The sequence below is a fragment of the Pipistrellus kuhlii genome, unplaced genomic scaffold (assembly GCF_014108245.1).
Source record: "Pipistrellus kuhlii isolate mPipKuh1 unplaced genomic scaffold, mPipKuh1.p scaffold_m20_p_10, whole genome shotgun sequence".
NCBI classification, from domain to species: domain Eukaryota; kingdom Metazoa; phylum Chordata; class Mammalia; order Chiroptera; family Vespertilionidae; genus Pipistrellus; species Pipistrellus kuhlii.
In genome coordinates, this window is record NW_023425405.1 from 13,901,734 (window position 1) to 13,917,655 (window position 15,922).

Consider the following 15,922-nt stretch of genomic DNA (forward strand, 5'->3'; position numbering starts at 1 on the left):
CTTGTCCTCCCTCTCACACACATGCACACTAATGTGAATCTGGTGCCTTTCTCTCAAGATTTCATAAGCTTCGGGTTTATGAGGGTTTGGGGCTGACTGGAGGTTGCAGAGGCCATATGAAGCTTAATGTGTTCTTTAAACATTTCAGGTTCAGGCCACCTGAGACCCCTGCCTGGCTTTGAACCTGAAACTTTGTGTTAGGGGAAGAGGCTACCTTGGCTCAGGACCTCCACTTCTCCTTCTGGAACTAGTCAGAAAAGTTAAGACTGCTTAAAGCATCTAACTGTATATTTTCCTTTAAAAACTTCTGGGATATTTCCAAAGGCCTTTCTTCCCTTGCTGTTCTCAGAGACTCTCTCTGCATGGCTGAGGCCGCGGGGGGTCCTGGGGGACCACAGTGGAATGGGCGCATTCTGTGGGGCACAGGGGCTGGCTTGTGGCCATGCCACTCTGGGCACCTGCACCCTCCCTCCCTCCGACCCTGCTGCCTCTTCTCCTCTGAACTTCCACTGCACCCTCAACCCAACCATTTCCCAATTGCATGTCTGGTTTCCCCCCTCCTCCCTCTCCTCCCCCTCTTCCCCATCAACCCCTCACCCCCAATCACCCCCACTCCATGTGGTGGCAATCAGAACCCTGGCCCCTGGATGCCTGCCTTTCATTAGCAGCCAGACTGCTATGAGCTCAAATAGGAACATGCTTATTCCATTAAGAAGGAAAAAAAAAAAAAAAAACAACCTCCTAAATCTGTAAAACTCAAACTCTCATTCTCAAAATGTCCTAAACGGAGAACAATGGTGGAAGGAACTCTGAACCATGTGTCGCTCTGAGGGCCCTCGCCAGCCACTCTGTCCTTTAAAAGTCTCCCGAACCCTCCCTGCTGCTCCGTGCCCTGGCCTCCCTGCTGCCCTGTGTCCTGGGCCTGCCTCGAGCAGCGAGGCAGCGTGTTCTGGGCCTCCTCCACCAAGAGAGCAAGAGGAGAGGCTGTCTCTTGGGCACGATCTCCTGACATTTCCACTTGCCCAGGGTACAGGGGGCCCTGTGAGAACTCCATGGAGCTCAGGGCCTGCAGAGAAGCAGCAGTGGCCCCACTGAGGGACAGGATTCCCAGCTCCGGCAAAGCCACAGCTCCAGCCAGAAGTTTCCTTCCCACCTCCACTCCCCTGGCTAGTTTCTGAGCAAACTTCCTGGTGTTTTGTTTTGTTTTGTTTTGTTTTGTTTTGTTTTGTTTTCCTTTTTCTGCTAGGTGAGGGTTTTTGAATGCAGATTCTGATTCAGGAGGTCTAGGATGGGGCTTGAAATTCTGCATTGTAGCAGGCTCTTGGGTTAGCATCTAGCAGGCTCTTGGGTGAGCATCTAGCATCTAGCAGGCTCCTAGGTGATGCAGATAGGCACTCTCAGCAGGAGAACACGAGTCTAAATTCTAGTATCAATACAATTAATCACTCAGCACTTAAGAGGGGCAGCTGCTAAAGTGATATGTCCCCAAGCCAGTCAGGAACTGTCTCATTCTTTGTGTTATCCCTCCTGCCAAGAACAGGGTCACCATCAGTTGGCCCAAAGCACCCTGGGTTCCTCCAGCCACTGCTAATCCCATGACCTCCTGTCTTTTTTCAACCCCTTCCTCTTGGAGACTCGGTCAGCCCCGTGTGCTGCTGCCGAACATTTTTTTTCTTTCCGATCCTCACCAGCCTTGGGGCTATTCCCACTTCTGTGTGTGGGAGTTTCCTTTCACAGGCCTAAAGGCGGCTGTTAAATATCCCTGCAGCCAAATTTCTTCTCTGGGCAAAACAATTGTAATTTCTTCCCCCGCCCCCCCCCCCCCCCCCCATTCCTCACAGAGACTCTTCCCAGGTTTCCACCTTCCTGGATGCTCTTCCCTGACCCCCTCTGACTTCCCCACGTGCTCTGTAAGCAAGCCTGAATGAGTCAGCTGTGCTAAAGACACCTTAACCTATGGAATAAAAGACCCCGCAGTTTGGGCACAGAGCATTCTTACAGCTCATTGTGTTGGATGCAATATTGGGGAACCACTGATGAGATGGGAAAGAAAGGGAGTGAAGGGGGAGAGATCCAGCAGAGATGTTTCAATAGCAGTCTGGCTCATTAAGAAGTCTCTTCAAGTCTCTATTTTTGGAAGATGTTTTCCCCTTTCCCATTTTAATAGGAGCCTCTAATGTCCTCCTCCAGAGCAGACCATGCCTGCAGGAAGCAGGGGCCCTGGCCCCACGCTACTCCTTTAAAGCTTAGCGACTGAGCCAATCCGGGTGAGTCTGTGGGATGCTGCTGGGCTTCCCAGGGCCTCTGAAGCTGGAGTACCAGGTGCATCATGGTCACATCACTCTCAGACAGCAGGAATGGCTTTATTCAGAGTGGCTGGGACAGTCCCCTAGCTGGCCTCCGTGTCTGGGACTCTCTTTCTTTCACTGACCCTCACATCTGGCTCTGCCATGTCCATGCCCCACAGTGTGTGTTCAATCTCCTGCTCTGGTCACCCCTTGAGCATCACCCCCCAGCAACTTGACATTTTTCTTATTTTCTCAGTTCCTTTCCACTTCCTGTCCCCTTCCCTATGGAAGGCCTGTTGGGAGATCACAACTCTCTTCTAAAATGCCAGAGAGAGGGCTCCCTGGGCTGGAGGGAGCGGGCAGGCTTGGTGGCAGTGAGGCAAGACGGCAGGGAGCGCTTGCCCGGAGCTCAGCGCCTTCCCTTCCTCTCCCATTCCATCCTCTGCACAACTTCAGGGGCTGCATACTATTGTCATCTCTGCTTTAGTAGGGTCTAGTATTACCCCCATTTTTTTCAGATAAAGAAACACCAACTTGGAGAGATTGAGACCAAGATGAACCCAAAGCACCTTGCTAGTCAGAAATGGAGTCAGGGCTCCAAGCCTGGCCGGCCTATTTCTAGACTCCTACAAGCTGAGCTTTGCTGTCTCTGAGGTCTCTGTCAGGAGGTGATGTCTAACCTCCACAGAGGGGTTCCCCACCTTCCCTGAACAATGCCTCCACCACTAGGCTCTCCTGGCCTCATGTTCCACAGCTCGGGACATGCGGGTTTGACTTGAACCAGTGGGCACAGGTGGGCCTCAGAACCACGAGGAACTCTTCCCGGGCTCAGCTCCTTCATGCCCCCACCCGCTCTCTGTGTGGAAGTGTCCACTCTCCTCGCTGGGAGAATGGACGAGAAAGAAGGTGTTCCTTCAGGGGGGTCAGTCAAGCAGCAGGGGCTCAGCACCCCACGGTTCAGCCCACTAGACTTTTGCTGAAGTGTTGCTCAGGTGTATCTGAGCTATTGGTCCCTGATCCAGGTGCCCCAGAGTGGTGGTACAGAGGACATCTGGGGTGACAGGCACAGTTGGAGCAGCTGGCTAGACCCTTGCAGTGAGCAAATCTGGAGAGGTGGCTTTTCGGCATTTCCACTGTCTCCGCTGCCCTGGGCTCAGGGGAAAGGCTATGGGGCTGGCTTACCAGGGTTTTGTAGTCGATCTGCTGGCGTATGAGCTTGTCCTCACTCAGGGAGTAGCGGGCCTCCCCCGTGATGGCATCGATGGGCCCCTTCTCCATCTGCTGTTTGATGGCGCAGAAGAGCGAGAAGAGGGGCTCCCCGGCACACTCCTGGCGAGAACAACCATGCTGGGCGGCTGCTGGACCACAGGTGAGCAGGGCCCAGCCTCCTACGGCCCCTGTCTCTCCCAAGGGCTGCTGTATGCTCCTCTGGTTCACTTCCCTCCTCCTGTTCCCACCTGCTGTACTCTTGGGTTTTCAACTCTCACCTTCAGAGGTACGTCTCTCTGGGCTCCTTTGCCCACATTGTCCTCTCCCATCTGCCCTGTCCCGCCACCATCCTGCAGCTCTTCGTCTCTTCCTGCCTCTCACCCCCTCTCTAGTTCTTTGCCCCATCCCACTCCACCCACTTTCTCTGCAGCCCTATCTTGAGGCCGAGGCCAGTCCTCAGTGCTGTGACCTCCTTAGCAAACAAGCCAATAATTGGATGTCGGGCAGCTCTTCCAAATCGCAGGCGCATCGTCACTTATCTGCTGGCACAGCAGCTGCTCTACCAGCCTGGGACCCTTCTGGGCCTCAGCCAGTCTGGGGCTGGAAGAGGCAGGAGGGAGAAGAAGAGGGAAAGCAGGGAAGTAGGGGTGAGCTGGTTTTAGCTGAATGGCCCCTGCGGGTCCTCTCAGAGGCTCATCTCCGCTCACCCCAGAGAAAGCAGACTACGGGACCCATCGCTGGAGCTGGGACTGACTGTGAGGCTGTCTCTGACATGTCAGGAGCCCATTCCCTCAGTGACAAGGGAAACTGGGTTTCTTTGGGGTACTCCCAGCCAGGCCCTGGAGGTGGGTAGAGACTTGGGGGCCGTGAGGGAAATGGGGCAGGCTGGGGAGGAGGCAGGTTGGTGCCCAGGCTGATGGGGAAACGGGGGCAAGGCCAGAGATATCCCCACAGCCAAGCATACCTTGAGGAACTTGTAGAGCAGGAAGGTGAACCAATTGGTCAACATCTTCTCGGCCACTGACTCAGTCCTGTCACCCACCACACGGGGGCCAGCAGAGGAAGACAAAGACAGAAGCAGCCAGTCAGACCCCAAGAATGCATAGGCAGGGGAAAAGTCTGCATGGGTCTTGCTGCTTAAGGTTTTTGGATCAAATCCTGAGGTCCAAAGAACTGAGTCCACAGACTCCCAGACACCCCGTAGTGATGAGACAAGCTCTGCCTGTGAGGCTGGAGCTGCTGCTCTGGGCCTGGGCTCCCGGTGGGTTTGGTGGGAACAGGTTAGCAGTGCTGGGCCCTGTGTGTGGTGATGAAAACGCTCTGACTGCTGCCCAATAGCCACCAGGCATATGTGCCTACAGGGCAGTTGAAATGCGGCCAGAGCATCTGAGGAGCTGAATTTGCATTTTATTTACCTTTAATTAATTTAAATTTTATAAGTCGCATGTGGCTCGTAGTGCTCACATTGGGCCTTAGAGAACTTTATAGTTCATTTGGGTGAGAAAAGAAAAACAAAAAACCTGGGAGTTTCTAATCTGGCAGACAATAGAAAGGAAATTGGCAGGAGCAGAGGGAGCTGGCAAAAAAGCCAGATTAGACCGACCCAGCACCTAAGCTGAAGACTCAGAGCTGTCAGCAGCATGTGCCTAGCTCTTCCCAAGAGGTGCCAGGATTTTTCCCTTTCAAAGGCTTGAACTTCCTCTGGGAACCCTTCCGCTGTTTCATTTACAATAACAGAAAGTTCCTTCTCGAGTCTAACTTGCATCTTTCATGCTGCTATCCAAGTCCATTCAGTCTTTTACTTTGGAAGTGAAGACACAGTAGCAGTGTTACTGGCCTAAGGCCACTTTTGGTTGCATCCACTTAGAGGAAACAAACCATACTCAGCCTTGCACTAAGCATGTGGCCAGCTCCAAAGAGAATCCAGCCCATCCAGGCATGTTTACATAGATTTTAAAGTTGCAGGTACCTGAAGATACTAATAGCTAAAATCCCAAGACAGCTGGGCAGTTGCCAGCACACTGAAGGTGAGAGGAGAAAAGAAGGAAGGCTGTTGAAAGGAGCGGAGCAGCCATGGGCAAGAAGAAGAAAGGCGATGAAGGCAGGCAGAAGAGAGAAAGGGCATCTGGGAGAGAGCGAGCAAAAAACAAGAGCAGGAGAGACAGACCCAGAGCAAGTCCACACCCGGATATACCCTAGCTCTGGCAGGCCATGACAACCCTAGCATTATGCCAGCGGGGAGCTGCGTGGTGGAAGCCAAACAAAAATCAAAGTGATGCTCCGTGCTGTTTCCAAAGCGGTTCAGCTGCTCCTGCACGTAGCAACCTTTGCAGCTGCGTAGGCCAAGGCCCGTTGCATCCGATAAGGCCTGGGGTCAGCGCTCTGAAAGCCACATCTATGCACGGTTCCAAGCAGGAGGTCCTGTCTTGACCAAGGATGGGAGGCAGGCGGTAAATGGTGGTCCAGGCAGAGGATCGGACATGATGGTTTTCCATCTTCGTCTACTCCATAGATTCTACAGGAAGGCTAACAACACTGGAATAACAGCCTGAACGAGAAAAGGCCTTCGAGTTCATGGAAAGTGCCAATGGCAGCGTGGATAGAGTCAGAGGGTCTAACTAGTGTAAGGTGGAAGCCACAGGATCTGGCTATGAATTCACATGTGACCACTGGGTTTCAAGGGTCCAGGATGAGGCACCATTCATGTGAGCAGTGGACCCTGGAACTGTGCAGAGCCTAGAACAGGTGCCAGGAAATCCCTGCTGCAATGCATCAGGCAAGTTGCTGTTGAAGGGTTTGAATTAATATATAGGCTGGACCACACTTCTCAAACGTTAATACACATTCAGATCACCTCAGTGTCTCGTCAAAATGCAGACTCTGCTCCACGGAGTGTGGGAAGGGACCCGGGATGCTGGCTGCATCTCCAATAGCTCTCGGTGATATTTAATTTTACTTACTTTTAATTCATTTATATTTAAATAGTCACGTATGGCTCATAGTGATCACAAGCAGACAGGTAGCAGTGCGAGTGGCTTGGGGCTCAAACTTCCCATCCTGAAATGGTGGAATGGGTTCCTGAAGTGGCCTTGGGGTATCTCTCCTAATTCAGATTCTGATTTGGTCAAAGCCAGGGGATCTAAAGATCCCACAAGAGAAGAATTCCAGCCAATAGGGTCAAAACCAGGGGAGCAAAAGGGAAGAGAGAGGATGATAGAGAGCAGATATAGAAGCAGATTAAACACTACAAGGTGAGCAGCTGGGCGTGGCCAGTTGCATGATGGACAGGTTCTTTAAAGAAGGTGTGGGGTGCCCCCAGCCTTTGGGCAAGTCGGTCCCTGACCTTGGGGGACTTGGCTACTCCTAGGAGCTCTGCCCTGGTCTCCTTGGAAGGCAAAGGCCAGGCCTGGCGGGTGGGAGTAGGGACCCTCTGACCTGCGCCACCTCTCACCTCCGGAGCAGCAGCTTGGGGTGGTTCTTGCTCTCCAGGTTCTTGTCGATGAGGTCGGCCAGCAGCTGCTTCAGCACGTCGGTGGCGTACTCCAGCTTGCTCTGCAGCACTGTCATGATGAGCGAGGCCACGTTGCCGCGGTCGCGCATGGAGAAACTGCGCTGGGACTCGAGCGTGCGGATGAAGGACAGCAGGAACACCTTGTTGTTGATGAGCTGCGCAAAGAGCTTCAGGCCTTTCTCCACGCGCTCCTGCCGGTAACCCGGGACCTGCCGAGGAGACCAGGTTCTGACTGCCACCTGCGAGGGCGAGGCTGGCGGAGCCCGGTCATGCCCCCGCAGGGTGGGCTGTGCACACTGCTGACCGCCACTTACCCTCTGCAGCCTGGCTAATGCTGTCACATCCCCTACCTAGTGCCAGCTAGCTACTTAGCCTCTGTCACAGCCCACGTGTGGGTCACTGTCTGTGGAGATGAACCGAGTGAGGCACAAAGAGAACATCCCTGTGAGGAATAGGGACATGGGTTGGAACCCATATCTGCCCGTGGGGCGGCCTCAGCTCTTCCCTGATGGTGCAGTGGAGTTGAGGAGGTGCCCCACACCACAGCCACCCACCGTCGTGCCCCTGGTGGGGACTCCGGGACGTGGGCTGTTGTGGGTTGCACCCTGGCTGATGGTTCACAGGCCTGAGCCTTTGCTGACCTAATGCTGGCCCATCTCCAGACCCGTGGGTCCTACTGGCAGGCCAGTGGCCTCACAACCAGGACTTCAGGTTTCCCGTGGGCACTGATACCAGCCTCTAGGCAAGCTCAGACAAGTCCTTTACTTCTGTAGGAGGAGGAGGCACAAGTACATGCACCTGTAAGAATGGGAAGATTTAGCCCAACAGCCTCCCAGGCATTCCCTAACTCTAGCATTCCCTTCCTGGGGAAGGGGAGGAATGAGGCTTTATCTTCCTGCCTGCATCATCTGTTCACTGGGAGACCCAAGCAAAGGTGGAAGGGTGTGCTACCCACTCAGCAAACATTAGCCAGCGGCTGGACCAGCCCGAGAAGACGCTGCTGGGAGATGCCCAAGGGTGGGCACAGCACCCTGTAGGAAACGGCCCAAACCGAACACAGCCAGATGCCCTGCAGCAAGAGCATGGCTCAAGGAGCTGCGGTACATTCACCCGGTGGAATCCCACACAGCCGGGGGAAGGAACTGCCACTCACAGGAACAGGGATGCACCTTGCAGACACTGAATGGAAAAAGTCAGACCACAAAGAGGGCAGACTGCATAATACTATTTAGATAAAGATTTGAAAAATAAATAAATAAAATGAATCCATGGTGGCAGGCAGATGCTTTTCTGGGGGTGGCTGTGACGGAGGAGGCATGAGGAACTCTGGGGGTGGGAGTGAGTGGGGAGGGTGGCATTCTGGCTGTGAAGGGCATGGTGGCTGGATGGCTGTGCTCACTCAGGGGAACAGAGCCCTGTTCGGACCACGTGTGTGTAGCTCTGTGTAAATACTCCCATGAGAACAAGGTGCTTGCTTAAACGTAAGGCACAGCCTCTGCCCTGGAGGGGAAGCCGCCCGAGAGTACAGGGCAGGGCATCTCTCGAGAGCTGGGGTGCGGGAGGTGGGAGCTGAAGGTACTATCTAGGCCACATCTTGAGGACTAGGTCCCCGCCGCATGGGTGAGATGCCTTCGGTCATTGGGAAGGATCGTCATGTATGTAGCATGACAGTGTGGCACAGTTTCCGAGCCGGTCAAGCTGGGGTCCCCTCTGTTGCAGACATTTACCAGTTGTGGGGCCCCGAGTAGAGCCAGTTTCTTCATTGACAAAGCGAAGGTGTCACAGCTAATGTGTAGGTGGCTGACCAAAGGCAGGGCTTGGCTCCAACTAGTCTCCGCCTCCGGCCAGCACCTTGCCCTGAACAGACCCAGGGGAAACCCTAAATGAGCGGTGTGAATATTCCAGCTCTGGTTCTGCCACTTTCTCGGTCCTGGGGCAGCCAGGGCTTTCTCTGCTGATCTCTTTGCCCCCATCCGAAACCTCTAGGGGAAAGCAGGATAAAACTGCCGCCACTCTGCCACTCGGCTGTGTCAGGCAGATGCTGCAGGCTTTTCACACTGTGGGTCTTTCCCTGTTCCTGGGAGATGGCAGGATGTGGTGCAGACACACATCCTGGTTCACAGCCTGGCTCTGACACTCCTCTGTCTGGGGATCTCAGGGAAGTCCCTTAGCCTCCTGTGGCCCCAGGGCAATATGGAGCTTCCCTCACAGGGTGTGGTGTGGGATCAATGGATCAGTATGCCATGCTCAGCCCTGGGGGCCCAGCCCTGATCCTGTGAGAAGCACTCTCCTTGAGGTACAGGAGGCCGGCCAACATCTGCCGCTCCCACAGGCCAGGCAGCTGGGAGCTCACTTGTGTTTCTAAGTCAAGTCCTCAGCAACCCCTCATTCCCCAAGGCCTCGCCTGGCCTCCTGCCCTGCTCCCCCACCTCCCACTCATGGGCACTGACAGAGGAAGGCAGGGAGACATGGCCGCCTCACCTTGTCATCAGCCTGGGCCTATACTCACAGCAGGCAGGTGTCTGTCTCCCACGGTCTGCCCCAGCTCTGTGACCATCCCCTTGCACACCTGTGCACACAATTTACTCCTTTTGTCCTCAAACCCCTCAGAGCAACATCTCCTCAACGTGACCTAATAATAATGGGGAGCGCCATTCCTGGGTGCCCACCAAGTGCCATGAGCAGTGTTGCCACCTGGAATGATCATGCAAGGCTAAGTGTGCTCCCTTCCAGCTTCTCTAACGGCTTCTCAGAGAAGCTAGTGTGGCTGTCCCAAGGCCAGTAGCTACAGGTAATACTGGGTTACCAACTACTAGTTTGTCAGTCTCCCAAGCCGCTTCCATCCTCCCCATCTGGGGCCATGTCTACCCTACTCTGCCAGCTCTGAGTCCTCTCTGCAGCCTCCCGGGCCTCCCAGTGGCTCAGGCTCAGGGGCCAAGGGCAGGTTGGCACGGTGGCACCTGGAAAGGAAGAAAGCACACAGGGCTGAGCAGACAGCACCTTCGGCATGAACACGTGCCCTGGACTTCCCACTATGGCTGTACTCGCCTCTGGATGGCAGGGCTGGGCCCCGGGACCCACGGAGAACCAGTGTCTCAGTCAGCAGCCTGGGGTTTGGACTCACAGAAACCAGCTGGCTCATGTGCAGGAAACCCCCGCTCCCTCTGGGCTCTATTCCCTCAGCCATAAAATGAGAATATGAGTGCACGTGTCATAATGTTTTATGGACATTAAATAAGATAATGTATGTAAAGTGCTTGGCGCACGCAGGGCGCACTTACATTTTATTACCTGCCCCTCCCACCTCACTGGCTGCTCTCCTCGATCCCTCTCCCCGGCTATCTAGCTCACTGGCACCGCGTCCCCGTTTTATGACAGGGGAGATGGCAGTGAAGTGTCTCGGTAAAGAGTATCCAGACAATTCCCCTTTGTAACGTGCCACCCTGCCCCCTACCCAAATGCCACTCTGAAACAAGGCTTTCTTTATTCACCAGATGGTTCCATAATTTAGTTGAAGTCTGTGAGTATAAAACTGGATAGTAAATTTTAATTGTAGCCCAATAAGGTAGAGTTAGGAGGCAATGGTAGGTTGAAAATGGTGACTGTTTGCTTTCTGTTTCCAAAGGATTGGCGTGTGTGACCAGTGCCTCGGCAGCAGCTTCCCCAAATGCCCGAATTTCACCCAGATGGTCCCAAAGGGACAGCCTGGAGCCAAAAGACACCTGCTTGTCCACACTCATCCACCACTCATGCCCAACCAGCCGGGCAGGTATTCCGGAGGCTGAAAAGGCTGGAAAACTCTGGTTTACATTAGTTAGTGGCTTCCCTGGGAATATTTCAATTCTCAGGAAGCCAACAGGGAGAAACTATGCTGGTGGCAAATAGGGGTTGGAAAGAAGTAAGAAAACGACGACCCACATAAGATCTCTGGTTCTAGTATAGGGAGCGGAGGTCTCTCATACCCCAGGCTAATGTGGAACAGTGCAAGTTAATTTCTGCCTGCAAGCAATTAATTCATGAGTTTAATGGAAATGGAAAAGTAGTAAGTGTTGGATATATACCCAAAGATTGGAAGCAGGGTCTCAGGAAAATATTTGTGCCATGTGTTCATAGCAGTATTATTTGTAACAGCCAAAAGGTGGAAGCAGCCTGAGGGCCTGTTGACAGATGAATGGATAAACAAAATGTGGTCTATTAAATGGACTATGATTCCACCTTAAAAAGGAAAGAAATTTTGCCTCACGCTACAACACAGGTGAACCTTGACAACATTTTGCACAGTGAACAAACTAGTCACTAAAGGACAATTACTGTCCGGTTCCACTTGTATGAGGTACCAAGAGTAGGTACACTCATAGACAGGGGTCCATGCCGGTGGCCGCAGAGGGAAATGGGGAGTGGTTGTCCAATGGGCACAGAGTTGCGTGGGGAAGATGCAAAGGTTCTGGAGCTGATGATGGTGATGGTTGCACAACCGTGTGGATGTACTCAGTGCCGCTGAACTGGATACCTCAACATGGTCGAAAGTTTATGTTGTGTTTATTTTACTACAACAAAAAAACAAAGCTGTGTGACCTGCTAGATTCAGAACCCATGCCTAACAATTAGCTCTTTCGTGGGCTCCCACTCAGGGAAATTGGTAAAGCTGGCTGTTCACTCATTTGTGAGCTGAGGCTGGGATCAGAGGGCCTCCCCTCTAGAGAAAGGCAAGGGAAATGGAGACTATTTAGGCTTAAGGGGAAACGTTAAGGATCCAGACGAGGAGTAAGGCAGTGGAAGGACATGTGTGATTTATAACGGGCCCAGCCTCTACCTCCCTTTGCAGAATCCTGAAGACATTCCCTCAGGTCAGTACCTGCAAAAGCACTCTCAACTCCCGAGTGATGGGCCTGTTTTATTTTATGGACAATATAAATCTCGGAACTAGTCTTATTTTCTGTTGCTGCTACAGCCACAACCTCCCATCCATCCTAATAAGTAGCCAGCGCCATGAGGCATGACACTGATGGAGCACCTCGGAGTCAGGTGTGCGGGCTTGCTGTCGGAGGGCCAACTCAGGCGTCTCACCGCCTGGACTCAAACCCTGGCCCGCTCCCTCCCAAAATACCCCGTGCCCTTAGTTTTGTCGCCTGTATTAGGAGCATACCTACTTCAGAGGGCTTTTGGGGGGTGAGGGGGTGGGGAAGGGCGCTAAACGAATGCATGCAGGTAAAGTATTTAAAACTGGACCCATCAGAAGTCAACTAGTAGTGACTATTCCTTATGATTATTATTTTGCCCAAGTTTCCTTGTGTATATTTTTCACTTTTCTCTGGTACTTGTATTTATAATTCATTCCAAATCCCTTTCAGAACAAAGGGTAATATGAATATATGTATCAGCCAGATCCTATGCTAGACAGGAAGAGGGATAAAATGTTCAAAAGATGAGGTCCCTGCTGGTACAAAAGAGAGTTAAGTTTTTATCGTTCACTTTCCACTTCCCTTCCCAGTGCGTCACTTATCTTTCCACACAGATTTATTGAGCAGCAACTAAGTGGTGAAATCATCATATCGCAGTCTCTTAAATAAGGGTCCATGAACTCCCAACATTTGCTTGCCAGATTTCTTATTCTGTGAACATGTACAGTTTTTCTGAGGAGAGGAACTTGCATTCAACTCTAAAGGAATGCATGACCCCTAAGTCCCAAAGCCCTATTCCCATCTCTGCTCTGAGGTTTCCGGGCTCGGCCCCACTGCCCTTGGAAGGACCGGCTGGCGCTGACAACTGGGGGTCCTGGTCAACTTGCACCCCCTTCCCTGACCTCAGCTTCCTCGCCTCTGGATCAGGCAGCTAGGCTTGAAGGTCACCAACACCTTTCTCTGTGCTGACCTTGGGAAGGCCTTGGGCATGGGTACGTTTCCTCACCTCGAGGTCCCGAAGGACGGGATGGTCTTCAATTCCCGGGAACAGGACCCGCATGGTGTAGGTTCTATAGTCCAGGAAGGGAATCCCAGCTCCATCCAGGTCACTGGTCAACTCGTGGATGTCTGTCTGCAGCTCAGCAAAGGCTGCCACAAAGAGAAGCCCATGAGACTTCTGGGTCGGGAGTTACTCCCAACTCAGGACCCTAAGACCCCTCACTCAGGCCCCAGGGGACATGAGCAATGGGCCTCAGATATGCAGGAATAAGAAAAGGGGACATTTTCATTTAAGCAGCTGAGGTGAACTACACAGGCACAGGAGAAATGTGCAGCCCAAGGAAGCTTGTCTTGGGCCAAATTCCTTCTAAAGCCTGGATGAGGGCAGGCCATCCACAGATCTGTGCTGCTGCTGGGGCCAGGAGCGCCTCCCCATCTGAAGAAGAAAAGCTTTGATTTGCAAATGTACATGAGGCCCTAGCCATTTGACTCAGTGGATAGAGCATCGGCCTGTGGACCAAAGGGTCCTAGGTTTGATTCTAGTCAAGGGCATGTGCCTCAGTTGCAGGCTCCTCCCTGGCTTGGGCCCTGGTTGGGGCTTGTGCAATAGGCTACCAATCCATGTCTTTCTTCACATTGATATTTCTCTCTATCTTTCCCTCTCTCTTCCACTCTCCCTAAATATCAATGGAAAAAATATCCTCGTGTGATGATTAAAAACAAATGTGCATGGGACTGGGGCCATGGAAGAATGGTGGTTGGGGAAGAGTCGAGGAGGAGTTTCTAGTGATGAAGGGTCTATTTCTGATTCTGTTTGATGGTCCTTTAAGAGTTAAGGACAATTTATTCCGAGTCTCAGTTCTGGGCCATGCAGGTCACTGGAGCCATCAAACCACCAAATGAGGCCAGATGGAGAATCTGTCACCCTATGATATTCCTTCCGCATGAATATGCAGAGTGGGTCTCTGTCCTTCCTTCCACAGGTTGATGCTACTCATTGGTGAAGTATGAGCTGTGTGGGCATTGCTGTCTGTGGAGGCAACTCAGGTGGCCAGAGAGTCACAGAGCTGCAAGAGCCCTCTAGCTCAGGGAAAGGCCAGCACACAGGCTGAGGTTGTTATACAGCCTCAAAGCTGTGACCACACCCTGTCCTGGGCTAGCCTCTGCCACCTGAGGAAGTCAGAAGTAAAGTACCCAGCTCTTCCCTGTTTTGCCTTTCTCTTTGGAACATGCTTGCACACATATAGACACATATACATGCACACGTGTGTGCACACTCCAGAATGGATTAACACATGCTAGCATACATACATGCACATGTGTGTGCACACTCCAGAATGGATTAACACATGCTAACAAAGCCAGTGGATGTTGACTAAACAATATTTCTTTCTGTTTATACAAACACAAGAACTGGTGAAAATACCTGATGGACTCAGAGATTCAAAAGCCCTGCCCTTGAAAAGCATGCCCTGTGTCCAGTGGGCTCTGGTGACCCCAGGAACACAACATGCTGTCCCAGGCCCTGGACCCCACTGCCTCCTGCCGTGCTGACTGCAGGCCTGAGGAGCTTGAGGTTTTGAGCTTGAGGACACCAACGCTTTCTATCTGACAGACAACAGGGAGGCCATGGGGAGCTCCTGTGCTGCTCTCTTCCCGCACCTCTGCTCTGGTCACATGGACACTGGGGGTCCTTGTCAAGTGAAGTGACTCTGAAGCAGAGCAACCCTAATGCATCCCAGCAAACCTGACAGCAATGTGTGTGCACATGTGCTTGTGAAGGGGAGTCAGTGAGCCTTTTTGGCAAGTATTGTCACCAAAGTCCTGATGAACACTCATTTATGTTCATGATGAACACACATGTGCCCTTGTGGGAGAACATGGACATGTACACATGAGCATGAATGCGAATGTGTGTGCTTGAGTGTATGGGTGAGAGTGCATGAGTGGTCATCTGAGTGTGTGTATGTGAGTGTGTGTGTGTGTGTGTGTGTGTGTGTGTGTGTGTGTGTTATATCAGAAGATGACGGGCCCAGGCCAGGGCTCTTCTGAGAGTGTGTGTAGGTGCTGTCCTGGCTCACTGTCATGAGTGTGTGTGCATGTAACGTCCTAGTTCATTGTCAAGTCTTTAGGAAGTCATTTTCCTGGACCCAAGTTGCCCTGAAAACATTTCAGAATCAGCCCTGGGCACCCCTGGAAAGTACTTCAGATGAACCTCATGCTGCTCTAGTCCTCTCTTCCTGCCACGTGGGATGGCTCTCCCCTGAGCAGAGGCTAGGGCTCTCCTGGCACCTCCGTTGATGCTCAGCTGGCCTCCCTGTCTGATGATAATTGCCCCTCCTCTGGAACATTCTCAGAGAGGAGCCTGGCTTCACCCTGCCCTCGGCGCCCCTCCCAGTTGGGGTGCTCATCTGGTGAGGAGGAGAGGGAGAGAGCTGGCTTTTTATCAGTCTGCAGCTTCTCTTCAAGTCACCAAGTGCCTCCAACACTCAAAGCCTCACGCCTGCCACACATAAAAGAGATTCTAATCACTACTCCTAATTAGAAGAAAGAGTACATTGCAAAAAAAAAAAAAAGGCATCGAAAATATAATAAAAGGCAGTAATTAACAGTCCCACAAGGCGGATGTGCGTTGACAGCAAAAGGATGTGGAGAGGGGATGAATGGAATGGACCCACCTCCCATCAGAGAGCCCCAGGTAGGGGCCAGATTTACTCTGTGTATAAACCCACAGCAAGCAGCCACTCACCCCTCCCCGGTTACTCCCAGAATGATATCCAAGGGGTGACAAGAGTCTGACTCCTTAATTTCCTTCTGAGGTTCTGTGCAGCTGGTTTCAGTTCATGGTGCATTGGTAATTTCTAAAATACAAGCTGTGAAACACTCTTCCTTCTAAATCTCAGATCAACCCTGCAGCCCTGCCTTCTTTCTGGAAGACAGCCCCCTGAGAGGGCAGCACAAAACCCACGGGCCAGGATTCTCATGGGATTTGAAATGACCCCAGCTTGACTGGG

The 15,922-nt window shown here is 52.4% G+C and overlaps 1 protein-coding gene across 1 annotated transcript in view; it reads right to left on the minus strand.

Annotated features, from left to right (window-relative positions):
• PLXNA4 (plexin A4) overlaps nucleotides 1–15,922 on the minus strand; it is a 398,700-nt gene that overhangs the window by 31,560 nt on the left and 351,218 nt on the right. The window contains exons 21-24 of the mRNA XM_036427224.2: nucleotides 12,916–13,058; nucleotides 6,949–7,217; nucleotides 4,462–4,528; nucleotides 3,471–3,617 (exon numbers count right to left, since the gene is read on the minus strand). Of these exons, the coding sequence (XP_036283117.1) occupies nucleotides 3,471–3,617; nucleotides 4,462–4,528; nucleotides 6,949–7,217; nucleotides 12,916–13,058 (626 nt within the window). The remainder of the gene's footprint in view (nucleotides 1–3,470; nucleotides 3,618–4,461; nucleotides 4,529–6,948; nucleotides 7,218–12,915; nucleotides 13,059–15,922) is intronic.